This window comes from Harpegnathos saltator, unplaced genomic scaffold, assembly GCF_003227715.2.
Source record: "Harpegnathos saltator strain DR-91 unplaced genomic scaffold, Hsal_v8.6 scaffold672, whole genome shotgun sequence".
Classification (NCBI taxonomy): Eukaryota; Metazoa; Arthropoda; class Insecta; order Hymenoptera; family Formicidae; genus Harpegnathos; species Harpegnathos saltator.
This window is the reverse complement of record NW_020230507.1, coordinates 292,353-309,330: the sequence shown is the minus strand read 5'-3', so window position 1 is coordinate 309,330 and position 16,978 is coordinate 292,353. Positions and strand designations below refer to the sequence as shown.

At 43.8% G+C, this 16,978-nt stretch overlaps 1 protein-coding gene across 4 annotated transcripts; it reads left to right on the top strand.

Moving 5' to 3' along the window:
• Positions 1-111: 111 nt before the first annotated feature.
• Positions 112-16,391, top strand: qtc (GRIP domain-containing protein quick-to-court). 4 transcript variants are annotated; one of them, XR_849797.3, is made up of 11 exons: positions 112-326; positions 9,080-9,316; positions 10,055-10,335; positions 11,977-12,252; positions 12,811-13,362; positions 13,495-13,731; positions 13,816-13,911; positions 14,677-14,778; positions 15,486-15,592; positions 15,763-15,854; positions 15,969-16,134. XR_849797.3 is itself a non-coding variant. In XM_011142043.3 (10 exons), exons 2-9 carry the CDS (start codon positions 9,106-9,108, stop codon positions 15,543-15,545), a joined length of 1,815 nt encoding a protein of 604 aa, XP_011140345.1. In that variant the 5' UTR covers positions 112-326; positions 9,080-9,105; the 3' UTR covers positions 15,546-15,592; positions 15,969-16,134. The 4 variants fall into 4 exon arrangements, 3 of the variants coding, with proteins under 3 accessions (XP_011140345.1, XP_011140343.1, XP_011140344.1); XM_011142043.3 differs by lacking the exon at positions 15,763-15,854; XM_011142041.3 differs by lacking the exons at positions 15,486-15,592; positions 15,763-15,854 and having other exon boundaries at positions 15,969-16,391.
• The last annotated feature ends 587 nt before the right edge of the window (positions 16,392-16,978 follow it).

Genomic DNA, 16,978 nt, shown 5'->3' with positions numbered 1-16,978 from the left:
TTCAGATTTGCACGACGCGATATCACAGGCCTCGCGACTTCGGTGAAAGCCCACGTGGCCTGGTCGCCGCCGCTGCCGCCGCCACCACCACCACCACCACCACCACCACCACCACCGCCGCCGCCGCGGAATGACAGCGATAGTAGCGGAGTGACAGTGCTCGACAGTGCGCGACGAACGACGCTCGACGTGGTGTTTCTCTCTCTCGCAGACCGTGCGTTTGACACTCGACAGGATGGATCGCGGCTCGTAGCTCGTGCACCTCGGAGTAGTCTGTTCTCCACCGGAGACGAATGCTTGCGATCTCTCTGGTATCGCTCACCGAGGTGAGTGGCCGGCGATTTCCCGCGATAGGAGATCGTTAGACTGTCATTTGATACATATGTTAGACGAGAAGTACGTTACGGAGTTCTAGTCGTCGGACGCGAGAGGAGAGAGAGAGAAAGAAAGAGCGTAAGAGAAGGAGACAGAGAGACAGACAGAGACATGAAATAATTCTCAAGCGTCACTCGAATGAGCGTAGAGCGGAGAAAAAAGGAGAGTTGCAATGACGATCGCTGACTGTGCGCGGCAAGTTGACAATCTGTATCTGCGTCTTATCGTGAGATATCGTGGATTACGTTAAAGGTACACGGATGAGAAAAATACGCCTTGTGTCGATATTCATATATGTATGCTGTGTACGTATATACACTTTCGATGAAAGTTCGTGCGTCAAGAGTGTCGGCGTAATCAGCGATCGTTTCATACGTCGATGTAAATACCTCGTGATTGCACGTCCGTCTTTCTCTTTCCTCTCCTCTCTCTCTCTCTCTCTCTCCTCTCTCTCTCTCTCTCTCTCTCTCTCTCTCTCTCTCTCTCTCTCTCTCTCTCTCTCTCTCTCTCACTCACTCACTCATGGCTCGCTCACCCAATCGAGCTTGATATCAGATGCTTGTAATTATTTTATTTGCGTTATGTAACGCACGTCCGCCGTGTGTTTCCCGGTGTGGCGATCGACCACTCACAAATGGGTTCATATACGCGACGTGCCGTTTATCGGGGGGAGAGAGAGAGAGAGAGAGATTTCATTCGTATTCGCGTTTCATTTCATATCCGCGACTGTTTGTCCGAAGTGAAATCTCACAATCTATCGACGGTATCTCGGGTATCGATTGTTTATACGTGTTGCGTGTATCACGAAGGAGTCATTTACGATCCGTCTGTTATTATCGAATCATGCCTCATCGCCTCATTTCGATACATAGAATATTCGTTGCTCCTGTGTCGATTATGAAGAAATTACAATTTGAACGCCATCGGCAGTTGGACAGTGAGTGCGTTCACGAAGCTCAACAGTTGCACAACGGTTGAGCATCCGATGAGTGTGCAGTAGAAATGTACACTGAACGCAACTGCTCGATTTTGTGGCGCGGAAGAAATGTCAGATAAACGTACTAAATATTACGGCCTGTCTATGTGTCTTATAATTTAAAACGCTTATGTGTCTTGTAATTATTAAGTAATTTTTATAAATATAATTCATATGTATCTGTTACAATGTATTTTACATCATCCCTGACATTCCTCGCTATATATACATTTGGATTTATATGACTATTTTCTTTATTTTCCTTATTCATGGGCTGCGCCATGTTGGATCGGAGACCGACCAGTAAAGGTAGCGACGAATATTTATTATGATGAGAAACATGGCGAGCGCTCATTCAACATGTTGCGGTTGAGCGCATCGCGCTCAGTAGCGTTCAGGACGAAATCACTCAACAGTTGCACAATCGTTGAGTGTCGTGAACACGCAGCCAATGTTACCCTGCTGGAAATGATTCGAGAGTCGCTCGGACGTCTATTCGCGCGACATCCGAAACGTCGGATACATTTCTTCGTTTCTCCCTTTCACTCTCCTATAGCGTCCTATTTATCGCGTTTGATGAAAATATTTGCGCGAGTGCGACGTTTCGTTGTGACGCTCATACGTTTCGAATCAGATAATTGGAATTAGTATCAATAATTGCCTTGAGCGACGAATGTATCTAGTCGTCGCGAATCGCACGCATTATTATATATTTATGTGGCGTGAACAATGCGGGGACGAAGGATAATACGCCGCGTTAGAGTATTTAAAACTAATGCGCGTGTGCGCGCGCGGGGTTATTTATGAGCGCGTTATCGGTTCGCCTTTACGAACGATTGACGTAAAATCGCGCCGTTCGCCGATAAGTAAGCGCTTTGCATAGTACCGCCGCAGTCGTGTCCTTGAAATAGACCGCGGCCTGATCGATCATTTTATTTCGATAAGACGCCGCCTCGCTTGGCGCCTTTCGCCTTTCGTCTTTCGTCTTTCGATTGTCTCCGCTCAAAGTTGCGCGATACGTCGCGCTCGGAGAGTCGACCAATTGGACGGTTGCGGGTTCCGCATTTTCGCTTTCGTCGCTTTCGTAACAGCTGTTGATGAAACTGCCGTTCGTGAGCTTTACATAACTCGTCGCGCTCGCGGTCCTAAGCTGAAAAATTCGCCGTGCATCACTTTCGCTGAAAATTGAAAAAGGATAAGCCCCGCGGAAATCCACCAGCCGCGCGTTACTTTCGTAAACGCTGAACTACAAACGTAAAACTGTTCGTGGAGTGCGATAGCGATAACAAACTCCATAAATTGCGTAGCTTTAGCATTACTGAGCGCCGTTTCCGCAGTTTCAGCGCCTCAGTTTTAACATTCCGAATATTTATTTAAATGTACAAAAACTTACAGCGCAGAAAGTTGAAACAACGAGTTGCGAGAGAGAGAAAGAGAGAGAGACGTTGAATTTTGAAATATAAATATCTCTCCAACGTTGAATCTATATTGAATCTCCTATATTTATTTTTTATATTGCTGCTATGATGAAGCAATATTCAACAAATTATTATCTTTTGAAATTTAAATAGATATTGAAAGGAAATTTTATATACAGTCCAAAAAGTGTCCCGGACCGGTAAAATATCTCGAAAACCAAACATTTTAAAGAAAAATTTCCGACAAAAGTAGTATGGTTTCAAGGGAGGCATAAAACAATTATATCAGTTTGTTTATAGATGGCGCCACTTTCGAGATATTCACTGATCATTACTTTTCTTAAATGCTTAAAATTCTTTTTTTATTCACCTAATATTTTTTGAGATATTTAAGGAAAATTTGATAACTTTTTCAATATTTAACTCACAATATCTCACTATTTGTCGGAAAAAAAACTGCTATCAGACTTCTTTACTCTATTTAGCCTCAAGAATATATTGTTACAATAGCGCCTTGACTTTTGTCAACTTATCGACTTTTGGAAATTTCAAAATCATCAAATTAACATAAGTCAGAGCGCTATTGTAACAATATATTCCTGAGACCAAATAGAGTAAAAAAGTCTAGCTTTTCCGACCAATACTTAGCGAGATATCGTGAATTAAATATTGAAAAAATTGTCAAAAAATTAAAAACTGTTTTCCTTAAATATCTCAAAAAGTATTAGGCAAATAAGACAATGTTTCAGACAAAAGTTGTTGAAATTAATCGGTGGAAAAAGATGATATAATGAAAAATTGGGGTTTCCATTTGAAAGAAAAGTAATGATTAGTGAACATCTCGAAAGCGGCGTCATCTGTAAACAAACTGATACAGTTGTTTTATGTCTGCTTTAGAAACCGTACAACTTTTGTCCGAAACACTTGTCTTCGCGAACGAGTAATTATAGCGCTAAATAGCGCTAATGGCCTCTTTTCTGAACGCATCCTGCGAAATAGCGCTAATGGCCTCTTTTCTGAACGCATCCTGCGAAATATCCCGTTGGAAACAAATCGCAGCCTCTGCGGAGGTTTTCCGAAAGAGTCGAGCGACCGTCTCGGCGTCGCTTTTCACGAACTGGCGCGCTCGCGGCGAGCAGGCGCGCCGTAAAATTACGGTTTCGTATCCGGCTTCCGCGTGCAAGGACGAAACACACGCGAAGCTAGCTGTTTGCGTGGCACGCTTAATGCGCTCGATGATTGTGCGCGAATTACGCCCGAGGTCGCGGGTGTTCGCGAAAAAATGGCGATTCGGCGCGGCGCGCTATTCGCCACGGTCGCCCGTTAATCCGCCGCGCAACAAAGTGATTCCATTGTCTCCGCAGGTCTCCGCAATCCGCACACGCACAAGTGTCTATTTTATAATGGAGAGCATTCGGTTGATTTGCCTGCGCGTACTCGCGGATACCGATAAGCGATCTCGACGTGATTTCCAGAAAATCGATCTTTTCTTCCAACAAAGAAATCGATCCTTTGAATAGATTTTTTTCTGTTAGATTTTTCTACAAATCGTTTCTCTCGAGCGTTGTCGCCCAGTCGAGTTGATTTGCCTGCGCGAACTCGTATCACTCGCGTACTCGCGGATACCGATAAGCGATTTCGACGTGATTTCCAGAAAATCGATCTTTTCTTCCAGCAAAGAAATCGATCCTTTGAATAGATTTTTTTCTGTTCGATTTTTCTACAAATCGTTTCTCTCGAGCGTTGTCGCCCAGTCGAGTTGATTTGCCTGCGCGAACTCGTATCACTCGCGTACTCGCGGATACCGATAAGCGATCTCGACGTGATTTCCAGAAAATCGATCTTTTCTTCCAACAAAGAAATCGATCCTTTGAATAGATTTTTTTCTGTTCGATTTTTCTACAAATCGTTTCTCTCGAGCGTTGTCGCCCAGTCGAGTTGATTTGCCTGCGCGAACTCGTATCACTCGCGTACTCGCGGATACCGATAAGCGATCTCGACGTGATTTCCAGAAAATCGATCTTTTCTTCCAACAAAGAAATCGATCCTTTGAATAGATTTTTTTCTGTTCGATTTTTCTACAAATCGTTTCTCTCGAGCGTTGTCGCCCAGTCGAGTTGATTTGCCTGCGCGAACTCGTATCACTCGCGTACTCGCGGATACCGATAAGCGATCTCGACGTGATTTCCAGAAAATCGATCTTTTCTTCCAACAAAGAAATCGATCCTTCGAATAGATTTTTTTCTGTTCGATTTTTCTACACAGTCGGATTCTTCGTTAAACGAAGCAACATTGACGAATAAGTGAATCAACGGATCGAAACTCGATTCTTCACTGAAAGGTATCGGTTTGTATAAAAATCGAGCGGAAAAGGATCGGTGGGAAGGAATCGCTTTTTGGAGGAGAATGATCGATCATCCGACGACATCAAATCGAGATCGCTCTGCATACTGCTTGCAACATATTCCCCGGCGACCTCGCGGCGCGATACAGATTGCGATATATATCGTTCACTCTGCATCCTGTTCTTGGGCAGTATCTTGATCAACAGTTAGACGAATAATACTTGGAAAGTAGCTTGGATGGAACAGTTAGAGCGGCGTAGAGAACAATTCTCAGGTAACGGTTGGGTGATAATTACCGCTTAGTTGATAACAGTTGGGATCGTGCGAACCGAAGCGTCCCGGGAGAACGCGAAGTCGCGCGGCCCCGAATTTACCGCGAAGGAAGTTGACAGCGCACGAAACAATGCGTGTTCCCGAAGCAATTCTCTACGAAACAATTCTCGATAGGCACAAGCCGACCTAAGTTCAGCGTACGATGGCGCTTCGTCCAATCGATATGTCCTCGACCTCGGGCAATATCTCGTTCGCCGGGGGGTGAATTGGTCGTCGTGCGATCGAAAGTCGTGCTCGTTCCTGAAGAGTGACCCGTCTCGTTATAAGAACGGCACGCTGCGCGTTGACGCATGACCGATGTAGTTTTTAGTATTACGCTAAAAAAGCGCGTGATACGCTTTCAGCGATAACGCTGAGACAGCAGCGATAACGCGTGAGCAAATATTTCCGTTCCATCGGTGAGATTGCGACAAGAGCTTGTAAAATAATTCTTCGGTTGACATAAATTCATAACGCGAGCGACAGGAGAGGGAGAGGAACGCCGTTTCCAATAGCGGGATAAAGGTCTTCGAGCTCGATACTGCTCGTTGCAAGCAATTCCTACAACGAAATCCATCGTGCAACTTCAGATTCGAGCTGGCGTCGAGCGCGCGACCCGAGTAGAAAAATTAATACGGCTCTGGTAAGGGCTTGATTATTTTTTTCTAACATTAATCGGGCTCTAATAGAGATAGAAAGATAAGGGCCCTATAAGATGTGTAACAAATGGTTTAATGGGTTCTTATAAGGCAATATTATAAGGGCCTCATAAGGAAATATTTTTATTATCGTTTTGGTTTAAAAATTGTTTAAAATTTTAAATATTAAAGTTTAAAATATTGTTTAAAAATATTCGTTCTTTTCATTCCAAGAAATTTAGACTGTAATTTCTTTATTTCTTTATAACCTTGTTAATATACAATAAGAATTTTTTATTTTAAAAATATAGCATTCTTTACACATAAAAATTCTGCCACTGTTTTTACTAAAGTTTGTTGCATTCCAAAACGAAGGCAATATTAGAAAAATTCTTTGAAGAGAGACTAATAAATATAGCAATTAATAAAAGTAATAAAATTTGTTTTTGATTGCGGTATAATTAAAAAATCTTTAGAAGAACCAAATAGAGAGAGCCTACTCTACTAAAACAATATTAAACTATGATAATTTTATTACATGCTTCAGATCTTATTAATTTACTATGACAAAATTTGATTTTATCAATATGTAAAGCATCCCTAAAAAATTCTTCTAAGGCCCTTTTCAGCTTTTTTTTTTATCAAAACTTTGTTTCGTAAAATTTAAGACATCCCTAAGAGATCCAAATCTTTTGGCCTGATGTGGTAATAATGAGGCATCCTTTTTTAGCCTTATCGGGGTCTTGTGCTTCATGAGGATGACCCTAACAATTTTTTGCTCGGGGAATCATTTCACGCACTTGACGCGCTCAAAGAGGAGCCTCCCTTTCCGCCTGTTTGCGGCGATTGAGTGCACGCTCGGATCGGCAGGAAGGATCCGTTGTTGAATCACGCCCGCACATTTACGTCTTCCAGTCGGACGACGAATCCCGAATCGAGTGACATATAATGCGCAATGTGCGATCGATTGTGCGGCTGCGGACGCACCGCGGCCGGTGTTTACGGTCGACCGTCGTATTTAACCCTTTAACGCCTCTACCGATGACTATAGTTACCAGAAATGCATTTAAGGGGACTAGAAGGTCAGATTACTGAAAAATCGTGCTTGTTTTTTGATAATATTTTGTGACGAACTGAATAAATGTGCAAGAATGAAAATTTTTGATATATTTATATAACATATGAAAAGTAGAAAAATTTTGTTTATTAACAAATATTCATATAAATATATGTCCACTTAAATTTTAAACTCGTTTTTCTCGAAATTTTATCGTTCAACTTTTTGCAGTGATTTCTCCGAAACTGAGCTTCATATCGATTTGAAATTTTAAAGCAATAATACTTGTTCATGGTGAACCATGGATAACTCCGTCAAAATATTTCATTTCGAGATGTTAATTTTTTTATTGTAAAAGAACTGAAAAATTTGAATCTTTTCCTAATAATAGCTATATTATTTTGTTAATAATAATAATAAGTAATAGCTATCATTTTGTTAATTTTGTTCGATTTTTTTTTTAAAGTGCTTCACCGGATAATGATAAGTCTCCTTAAGATTTCTAGCTAAAATTTGCTCTGATCGGACCACCGAGAGCCGAGATATTACTGCAAAAACGACAACTTGAAAAAAAAAGGAGAATATCTGTGCCACATTGGGCCCCATCTGGGCCACTGTGTATTTCAGCTATATATATTGTATATTTATATGAGTATTTGTTAATAAACAAAATTTTTCTACTCTTCACATGTATAAATATACCTAAACTTTTCATTCTTGCACATTTATTCAGTTCATCGTAAAATATTGTCAAAAGCATGATTTTTCAGCAATCTGACCCTCCAGTCCCCTTAAGAATCCATAACTTAGTCAAAAAAGAGATATTTTCGTTTTCTTTGCACAACTACAAAAGTGAATTCCTCTTCTAAAAAATGGTATATAGATTGTATGTAGATTCGGTTTAGTCTATTTCTAGCTCAGTTTTAATGATAACATGTTTTGTCAAATTCCAAGTAGGCATAGTCAGCATTGTTATTGACATCTAGAAGTGCACTATAAATGAATAGATTGGTATCTATTATAATTTTATACATTTGGAAACTTTCTCAGATGCAAAATGTGAAATTAAAAGAATACAGAAATTCAAAATGACGGATCCAAGATGGTGGACACGAAAATCAATCTATTTTCGTGAAACCTGGTGACCTACGGTTTTTTATGCGGCGAAAAATGAAGGGACGATTGACTATCAAAATGGTGATCTATAAGATATTCTTCTGAAATAGTAAGCTTGACGCTCTGAATGATAAACTTCACTTACAAATATAATAAAGTTTCAGCTGAAAAATGTCAAGCTGACTATCAGAGTTAAGTCGTATAGATTACCCTTCATTTTTCTGTGTATAGGTTGCTCATTTCGTGTATGCTTTTAGGATCCAAGTCATATTTACCAATAAATAAAAAACGAACGATAAAAGAAAACAATATAAAATTCTGATATTTTTTTGTTATCACTACTTATAGTCGCAGTTCAAAAAAACTCAAATTTTATTCTTAAACCACTTATAAACCACTTATAAAAATGTCAGGCGCTAAAGAGTTAAGATCTGAAGTTTATCTTCGTAGTCAATCAAACGATCCGTATGGCGGATCCGATGAGAGATCGCTTCGGGCGATCCTAAATGTAAGGCTTGACTAAGAACACCGCCCTTGAGTCGCGAAATCGAATGAAGGAAAGTATATCGACCGTCTTGAAGACGCACACTGTGTCGATGATGAGTCCGGGTTACTTAAATGTCTCGGGAACTTGAGACTGCAAGTTGCACTTGAATTCCGTGATTGTTTCTTCAGTCTTTGATATTCCTAAGCGAACAACGCCTTACTGTGTTACCAAAGACGACTATCTCTGAATTAAGAGCAACACTGTCTCAGTTAAGACAAATAAGACGGCTTGAATATTTCGCTCAACGGACGCTTTTATTCGTCTATTCTTTAACCGACTATTCTTTATCTTCCAGGTGCTATCAGCTATCGTGCCGTTAAGATGAACTTAATGAGCGATATGGCTCGCTACGACAGCGAGAGGTCTTTACTCTCCTTGCAACTAGAACCGTCGGTTGATTTAGCTCCTCTCGCTGTCCCCGTCACGACGTCTCTCGTGTCGTCGACGACAACGTGTTCTGTCAGCCCAGTCAAGGTCACTGCCGATACCAATTGTACTCACGTGTCGAACGCTACAACTCCCGAGACTCCAAGTAAGCCGAGACGAGATGGTCCTCAAGTGGCCTCTGCAAATTAGTTGTGAACATGTCCGAGAGAAAAGGAAAGCTAATCTCTGGACGATTAAGCAACCGTGTCTTCGACGTTGTCACGACATCTTGTTGCAGAGACTTCTCTCTTAACTAAGAGCTTCCTCTCTTAACTTTCTATATATTTTACTTAACATCTGTAGATGATACATTATCTGATTCGATTATTATCTGATATGATTGATCAGCTCCTTCAATCGGCACCACCACATTCCACAATCAGAGAACTAGAATTAGAGAATTAGCCAAAGGGATCTGATTTCTTGACTAACCGGTCCATTCAATCACCCGGGGCTTTCCGATGAGTCGCGAGATGCCTCGCTGGACGGAAGTAAAAAGTTCAAAGACATCTCAGATCGATACGTACGACCTCGAGAAGCGCGCGCGAGGTTGCAGTTGAAGGGGTATCGTCGCGACGACAGACCGGTCCGTCCCCGTCACTCTCATGACGCCCCACGAGAATCCAGCTGTCTCGTGATTAACGAGACTGCTTGCACAGTTTTCACCAAGTTCCCCAAGTAAAGTACGTGAGGTCATCGTCGCGCCGAGCCCTTCGGTTTCAGCCTGATCCTCGTGATTTCCGGAGACTCGCCGCGAGTCCTCTCGCTTGATCATCATCGATCCCCGCCTTGCCTTGCCGCGTCTGCCGCTTTTGCATTATTAATCGGAATCTCTCCCGAGCAGCCACCACCACTTCCTCGACACCGTCTTCGTCGGACTCTCGTATACCAAGGCCGTCGCCGACGGCCCTGCATCGCTCGGCGAGCCTGCGCGTGCGCGGCGAACGGATCCCACCACATTATACGCGAGCCAGCAGCGCGGCCAACACTCTGCTCGGCCACCTATACCACCACCGTCGTCACAACCACCTCCTGCAGTCGCAGCAACAGCATCAACATCCGGACCATCGTATCTTCCCTGTCATCACGGAGAATGGAACCGACTCGCCGCGACAACGATCTCTCGTGAGTGCAACGTGCCTTGTATCACCCGCGTCTCTTCGTCACTCGCCTCCGCGGAGATCCGCCCCGAGGATCCTTCGTGTCGTCGTCGTCGTCGTCGTCGGAGACAAGAGAAAGCGCGCAAAAGACGTGGCTCGTCGTGATATTTCTTTCATTGATCGCGCACGAGGTCGGGACGACGGCGACGGTTTCGCGTTTCGAAGGTGCTCGTGCTTTCAAATTGCAAATCGTGCGGGAGAGCATGCGGGCCGAGACCAAGCTGCTGCGCACTTGGCCTCGTTGGCGATCAGCCTAGCGGTGTCCCGTGCGTGGTCTCTCGGGTGTCTCTTCCTCTCTTTTCCCAGGTCCCCCTTTCCCCGGGTCTGTTCTTGCCAGCTGCATCTCCTCCTGCCGTTGCAGCGGGACAAGTATACCTCTCAAATTCACCTTGAAGGACACCTTGAAGAGGACAAAGTTGCAGCGCGGCACTGGTTCAGCTGGGAAGAATAGACCTCCTCTGTCCTGATGAGCGAGCCTTAGCACGCGCGACGTAGTTGAGAACCACGCGAGAGGCCACGCCGCCGCCGCCGCCGCCGCCGCGCGCTTTCAGATACCGGATAAGCCGAAGAGTCGCACAAGTGCACAGCGCCGACAGTTCGATCTCCTTGACTTTTGCATGCGCTAGCGACACGCCAGAGTCCGCATGAGCCGCGGCCGTATTAATCCTCCTCGCTCGGACTTCCGTTCCGCTGATTAAACGGCTACTTCGCACGGCAAGCCACGCTGGTCGGTCGGCTCGCGTGACCAGCGTGTGACCGGGACAGATGTCATTATCCTAAGTGCGGAGAGTATAACAAATCGTCCAACAGGTAGGCAGCTGCGTTATAAATCCGCCCACGTATCGACTTCCGTTAGCTGCCGCATATCGCGTGTCGTACGTCTCGCCTTTTAAATCTCCTGCGCCCGCAGACGCGTGGAGAAACCCCACGGAGGTGATTAGGAGGTGCGGCGCGGGGAGGTGGGGACTTTGGTTTCAACGCTTGAAACGTAATTTTCCGGAGACAATGATTTCCTGGTCTCGGCGCTTCCCACGCGACACGCATGTCTCGAAGACATCCAAAGGATGTCCTACTTTCCTCAGGCGTCTTTTGAACGTCTTCGAGTCGTCTTTCGCGCACATGCGCGTTGTGTGAGATGCGCGCGCGCTCTCTCTCTCTCTCTCTCTCTCTCTCTCTCTCCTCCCTCCCTCCCCCTCTCTCTCCCCCTCCCTCCCTCCCTCTCTCTCTCTCTCTCTCTCTCTCTCTTTCTCGAACGTTTGTTGTAAATTTGAAATTACAGTTCGCGACGCGGATTCGCGAGGCCACGCGATGCCTCGCGAAAACGCTCGTCAGCAAAGGGGACAAATTGTTCCCAGCGTGATATGTGACGTTCGATTTTCGCGGTTGCCTCGTGCTCTTTCACACACGGGCGATTCACAGTCCCCGAGTCCTCCGGCCGGGTCTCGCGCGATTGCATTGTATGCACGGCGAAATTAGCATTAATTATTGCCGCAATTACGTGCCGTAATTGGCGGTGGCGGTGGGACATGGTGCGCGTCGTTTTTTAATGAACCGCGTTGGCGGATCTCTCTCGTTAAGCGTTAAGAGTTTGATGTGTGCCGTTCAGAGTCTCTCACTGACACCGGCGAGGCCGCGGCCAGGTCACGCGGCCTCTGGAGGAACAACGACGGCCGGCGCCGACGACAGCGATGCCGAGAGCGTGAAGAGTTACGGTAGTGCCTGCAGCACAGCGAGCGCCTGCGAGCACGCCTCCTTCGCGTTGAACGGCACCACTTGGTCCGGCCGGTCGCGGAAATATGTCGTGCACTGTTCGAATCATAACGACAACGAGCAATATCTCACACCTACGCAGAGGGCGGCCAGACAAGTCAGGAAATTTCAGGTGATCGCCCGGCAGAAATTGGCGGGGATGCTCGCGGTTCGCTCTGATCGCGCGGTGTGCTTGTTGAGTTGACTCTAAGATATCAATGATCGATGATTGAAAAAATCTCTTTACACGGAAAAAGGGCAATGCTCGCGAGCCCAACGTGACGATGAACGAACCAAACGCGTTCCTGTCGCGGAGGAAGTAGAATCTTGAATCAACTCGGTTCCAAGATGTGTGCCATAGACGATACAATTGCTCGAAAAAAGATGATTTATCCAATTTGGAGTCATATATTTGTCAGTTATAAGACCGGTTGTTCTCTCTCTCTCTCTCTCTCTCTCTCTCTCTCTCTCTCTCTCTCTCTCTCTCTCTCTCTCTCTCTCTCTCTCTCTCTCCAACTTCTTGGTAAGTTAACTAATAGTTAAATTATATGTTTGTCTTTGTTTTTCCTTCAATTTAGACAAAGGCAGACATATGATTTAACTATCAGTTAACTTGGAACCAAGGAATTGGAACAATCTGCCTATAGTGTCTTACTTCATTTGTCCCAACTGACCGTGGCCACTTTTCCAGGCTTTACTGAAGGAGGCGCGCAAGGAGATCGAGGAGAAGGACCGCGAGATCCTGCGCTTGACCAAGGAGGTCGTGGAGTTGCGGTTGTACAAGGCTTCTCTGAACAGTCCAGATGAGCGGACAGACAGCAGCGACGCTCTTACCGTGCGCGAGAACAACCCCTTCTCGCCGGAGTCGCCGAGCAAGGATCTCCCCGACGAAGGCGTCGGGGAGAAGGTCGCCAGTCCGGATACTCCGGAGAAGCGTGTAAACAGCGATCTTCCACCGTCGTTGTCTGATTCCGGCCACTTTGAAGATGGTTCCGTCCATTCGAAAGAATCCATGTGCTTGCCCGAGCCACAGCCGGAGATCGCCACCGGTACGTCGACGGTCGTCACCACAGTATCCGGCGACACTGTCACCGATGCGATCTCCGCGCCGCCGCCGGCGGCGAGCACGGACCGAGACGAAGAGAGGCGTCGATTAGTTAGTCATTATGAGAATAGAATCGAAGATATGCATAGGCGGCATGTCGATGAGCTACAGGAACTCAAGCAGAAGCACAATGATAAGGTACGGTCCTTCTGCTCTTGGTACATACATACATACATACTGATGTACTATGATAAATCGTAGCGTCATGCTTGCGCGAGCTGACTAAACGATGATACAGTTGTAAATGTTAGTGTAACGTGTTTCTTGCAGGTGGAGAGCTTGCTGAATCAATTGTCCGAGGTCAATACCCGTTACTGCGAGGTACGACCGGCCATGGATATCGCGGAGGCTCGGGCGCGCGAATTAGAAGCGGAACTAGAGGCTGTGAAGACTGAACTGAACGAGCAGAAGACCTTGTTCAGCGAGCAGGAGGAAAGGAATAAGCAAATGTACCTGAAAATGTATACCAAAGGTCAAGAAGCCGCGCGCATCGAACAGGCTGATCAGGTATGGCGTGTACAGTGAGAGAGACTATGATGACAGGTGCCGAGTGAAGATCGATACCGTTTAATACTTTCTGTGAAATTGCAGATTCTCGTGCAAGCCCAGCAATTACCGCCTAAAGTCACCGTCGCAGAACTCCTTCAGCAATTAACCGTCACGCAAGCGGAGTTAGAAAATATTAAGGTGAGATATTGCGTGTGTATTTAACTGACTGTTTTGAAAGCTTCGTTGAAAGCGCGTTGATGAATACATTTAGAGGAGATTTAGCCATGTTTAACGACGTATCGTATTGAGAATAATCTTACCTCGTGCTCTCTGCAACATGATTTCCGATCGGAATATTGATGTATTGCAAATAGAATACTGACAGAATACGACTTTTAAGCTTACTTTCATCAAATATCGGTCCTTGGAACGGTAATATTAGTTACAGTAAAATAAATTAGTCGTTAATAATGCAGTCTTTTTCAGTGAATTCACACGATTTCCGTTGTCTCACCGACGAGCTTTCATAATATTAGATTGCGTTGCAACATTCGCACATTACAAGTTTTCTTGTTACCAATTCGGCATTCGCATCCTTATTTTCCTCGCTTGATCATCTCTTTCGTTAGATGTGCGTTCCATCCGCGAGAAATCATTAACAACCGGTGCTCGCGTGAAATTGTTCTCACCGATCTCCTCGCGATCGAGGAGACAAGCCGAGCATCTTGTCGCGATTAATTCCGCTAACACGTCTAATCAAGGGAATCCTGAACGCGCGTTCTCTTACGCAATCCGTGTCACCGAAACAGCTTTTGCATTTGTTTTCTCAGACAAATTCATATATCTCACATTGTTCACATTTACGAAGCGTGTTTACATCACTTTACGAGCATCTCCGTAGTTCACGATACTCTCTTGTACTAACGATGTGCCACTTTTTGTTGATCGCCGCTCACACTCCAGGACACAAGCTACTCGCCTGAACCTCACATTTCAGCCGAACATAGCCAAAGTTTGTTAAGCGCTCAGGAGGCTGTTTCTCTCTGGGTCCTTGGCACACGTAAGGTCTGTATCTTAACTCGTGACTGCTACGTGACGCAATTCTCATGCACTCTTTACCGCCCATATATGTGTATATGTATATGTACATATATATACACATACATATACATAAACGTTGCATTCGCCCGCATATATATATATATATATTATATATATATATATACATATATAATATATATATATATATATTATATATATAAATATATATATATATATAATATATATATAATATATACATATATATATATATATATCGATGCACCGATCTTCTGTCAATTTTTCTTTTCTGCATCAAGAATTGACATTCCAACACGAAAACGCAATGCTCCTCTCAATCTTGCAATCTCGAGTCAATACAGGAGTGACACATGATTTTTGATTCTCTCTCTCTCTCTCTCTCTCTCTCTCTCTCGTAACTTTGCGTCGTAAAACATGCACAATTCAAGGGGACGCCCCAGAATTATCGCCTCTCGTCAGTGGCTGAAGTGAGGGTCAGTAACTTTGGGGAATCCTCGGGAACGAGTTCTTTCGACACGCGGACTTGAACACACGGACAAGGGCGTACGGAGGAGAGCACGATTGCGCTCGTATTTTCTTTTGTTCACACTCGCGTTAGTGAATGCTTTGCTGCAACATTTGCTGCAACAATTGCATGTGGTTTATCAAGCACCGATATGTAGATGGTTCATACTTTTATACATTGCTCTTAGATCGGGCGATTAATCAGTGCACTAGGAAGAAACAGCCTCTTTCATCTTCGGTCAATGTAAGTTTGCACGTGCTTACAGCCCATGCACGCTTCCACCATCGCGTACAGGTGTGTACTATACCTTTGAATCCAAATGGACAGAGACTTACCTCGATATCCTTGGACATATCGATATACATTGTAAAGTTGGTTGTAATGTCATGCGTTTTCGCGCGAAGTTAATCTTGATGCTTGATGTTACAACAGGTACATATAATTACATACTCAATTTTCTTCAGTGACATACCCACGGCATGAATCACATCGGAATCATCACTGTTCGCACTGTTCAGCATTCGCGAGAGAATACGACACACATGTGGATTCAAACGTAATAACTCGAGCGTAATCATATGTACAAGCAGTTGTATACTTCCAAAGTGTCTCTGTGTCGCGACATGCTAATTCTGATTCTTTAACAAGTACGTTCTTTTGTTTCCACCAGGCAATGTATCGGCGTATCGTAGAGGCGAGAAGCAATCAGGGTACTCTCGATCCAGAAATTACCCTGCAATTCTTAAAGTCGGCGATCTACTATTTCCTAACTGATAAGGAGAATCATCACGGCCACTTAAACGCTATTGAAAGTATCCTGGGCTTCACGGAGGCGGAAAAGCACAACATCGATAAACTTTATCGATCGGCGAGAAAGTAACGCTTTCTGAAAGCCTTCAATATGAAAATGTTATATCATTGCTGACGAATGGTGTTAGGTTCATTCGATTTAATGCCTGAATTTCAAGATGCTTGTTTTAATTCTTTGGTATTTAAAAGAAAAGTAAGAGAACATTTTCATTCAGTTTGAAAAATATGTGTGAACTTCATGAATACTTCTTATAAACGAAACGACGAAGAGAGTTTTTGATAAATTTGTATATTTATCTGATTGTAAAATATATTATTTTTTAATAATAATAATTTCTACTTGCCTCAATTTTCGGTACTCATGAAGTTTATATGGATATTTTAGGTATTGTCTATTTCCCATTAATTTTTAATTTGGTTTTTAATGCGTTGTATGTAAGGAAGAAACAATGTCTGATATATGAAGCAATTTACTATAAATTAGGCACATCCGAAGTATATTTAGAAATTTTGTTACAATATCTTATAACTCAGACACCATACGTCATCATACTTATATTAGGCCACTACTGGTTGGCTGGCAACTAAAAAAATTAGATTTGTTCTGGGATTTAACATTAAATGATACAGCCTGGAGAGATTGGAAAAAATTTAATCATGGCTGTGTGTAATTTCAACGTTCTACGATGGCCATGTATTACAAATATAATCATACGCATCTTGCGCGATTTAAATGCTCTAAATTAGTGCGTATAAATATTCTAGTTATACGTGAAAGAAACTATATTGTCCAGTTATTGCAAACATTTTGCTCTTTTAATAATTAATACACATGCATCTTGTATATCACAAATATAGAAAATGTTTCAG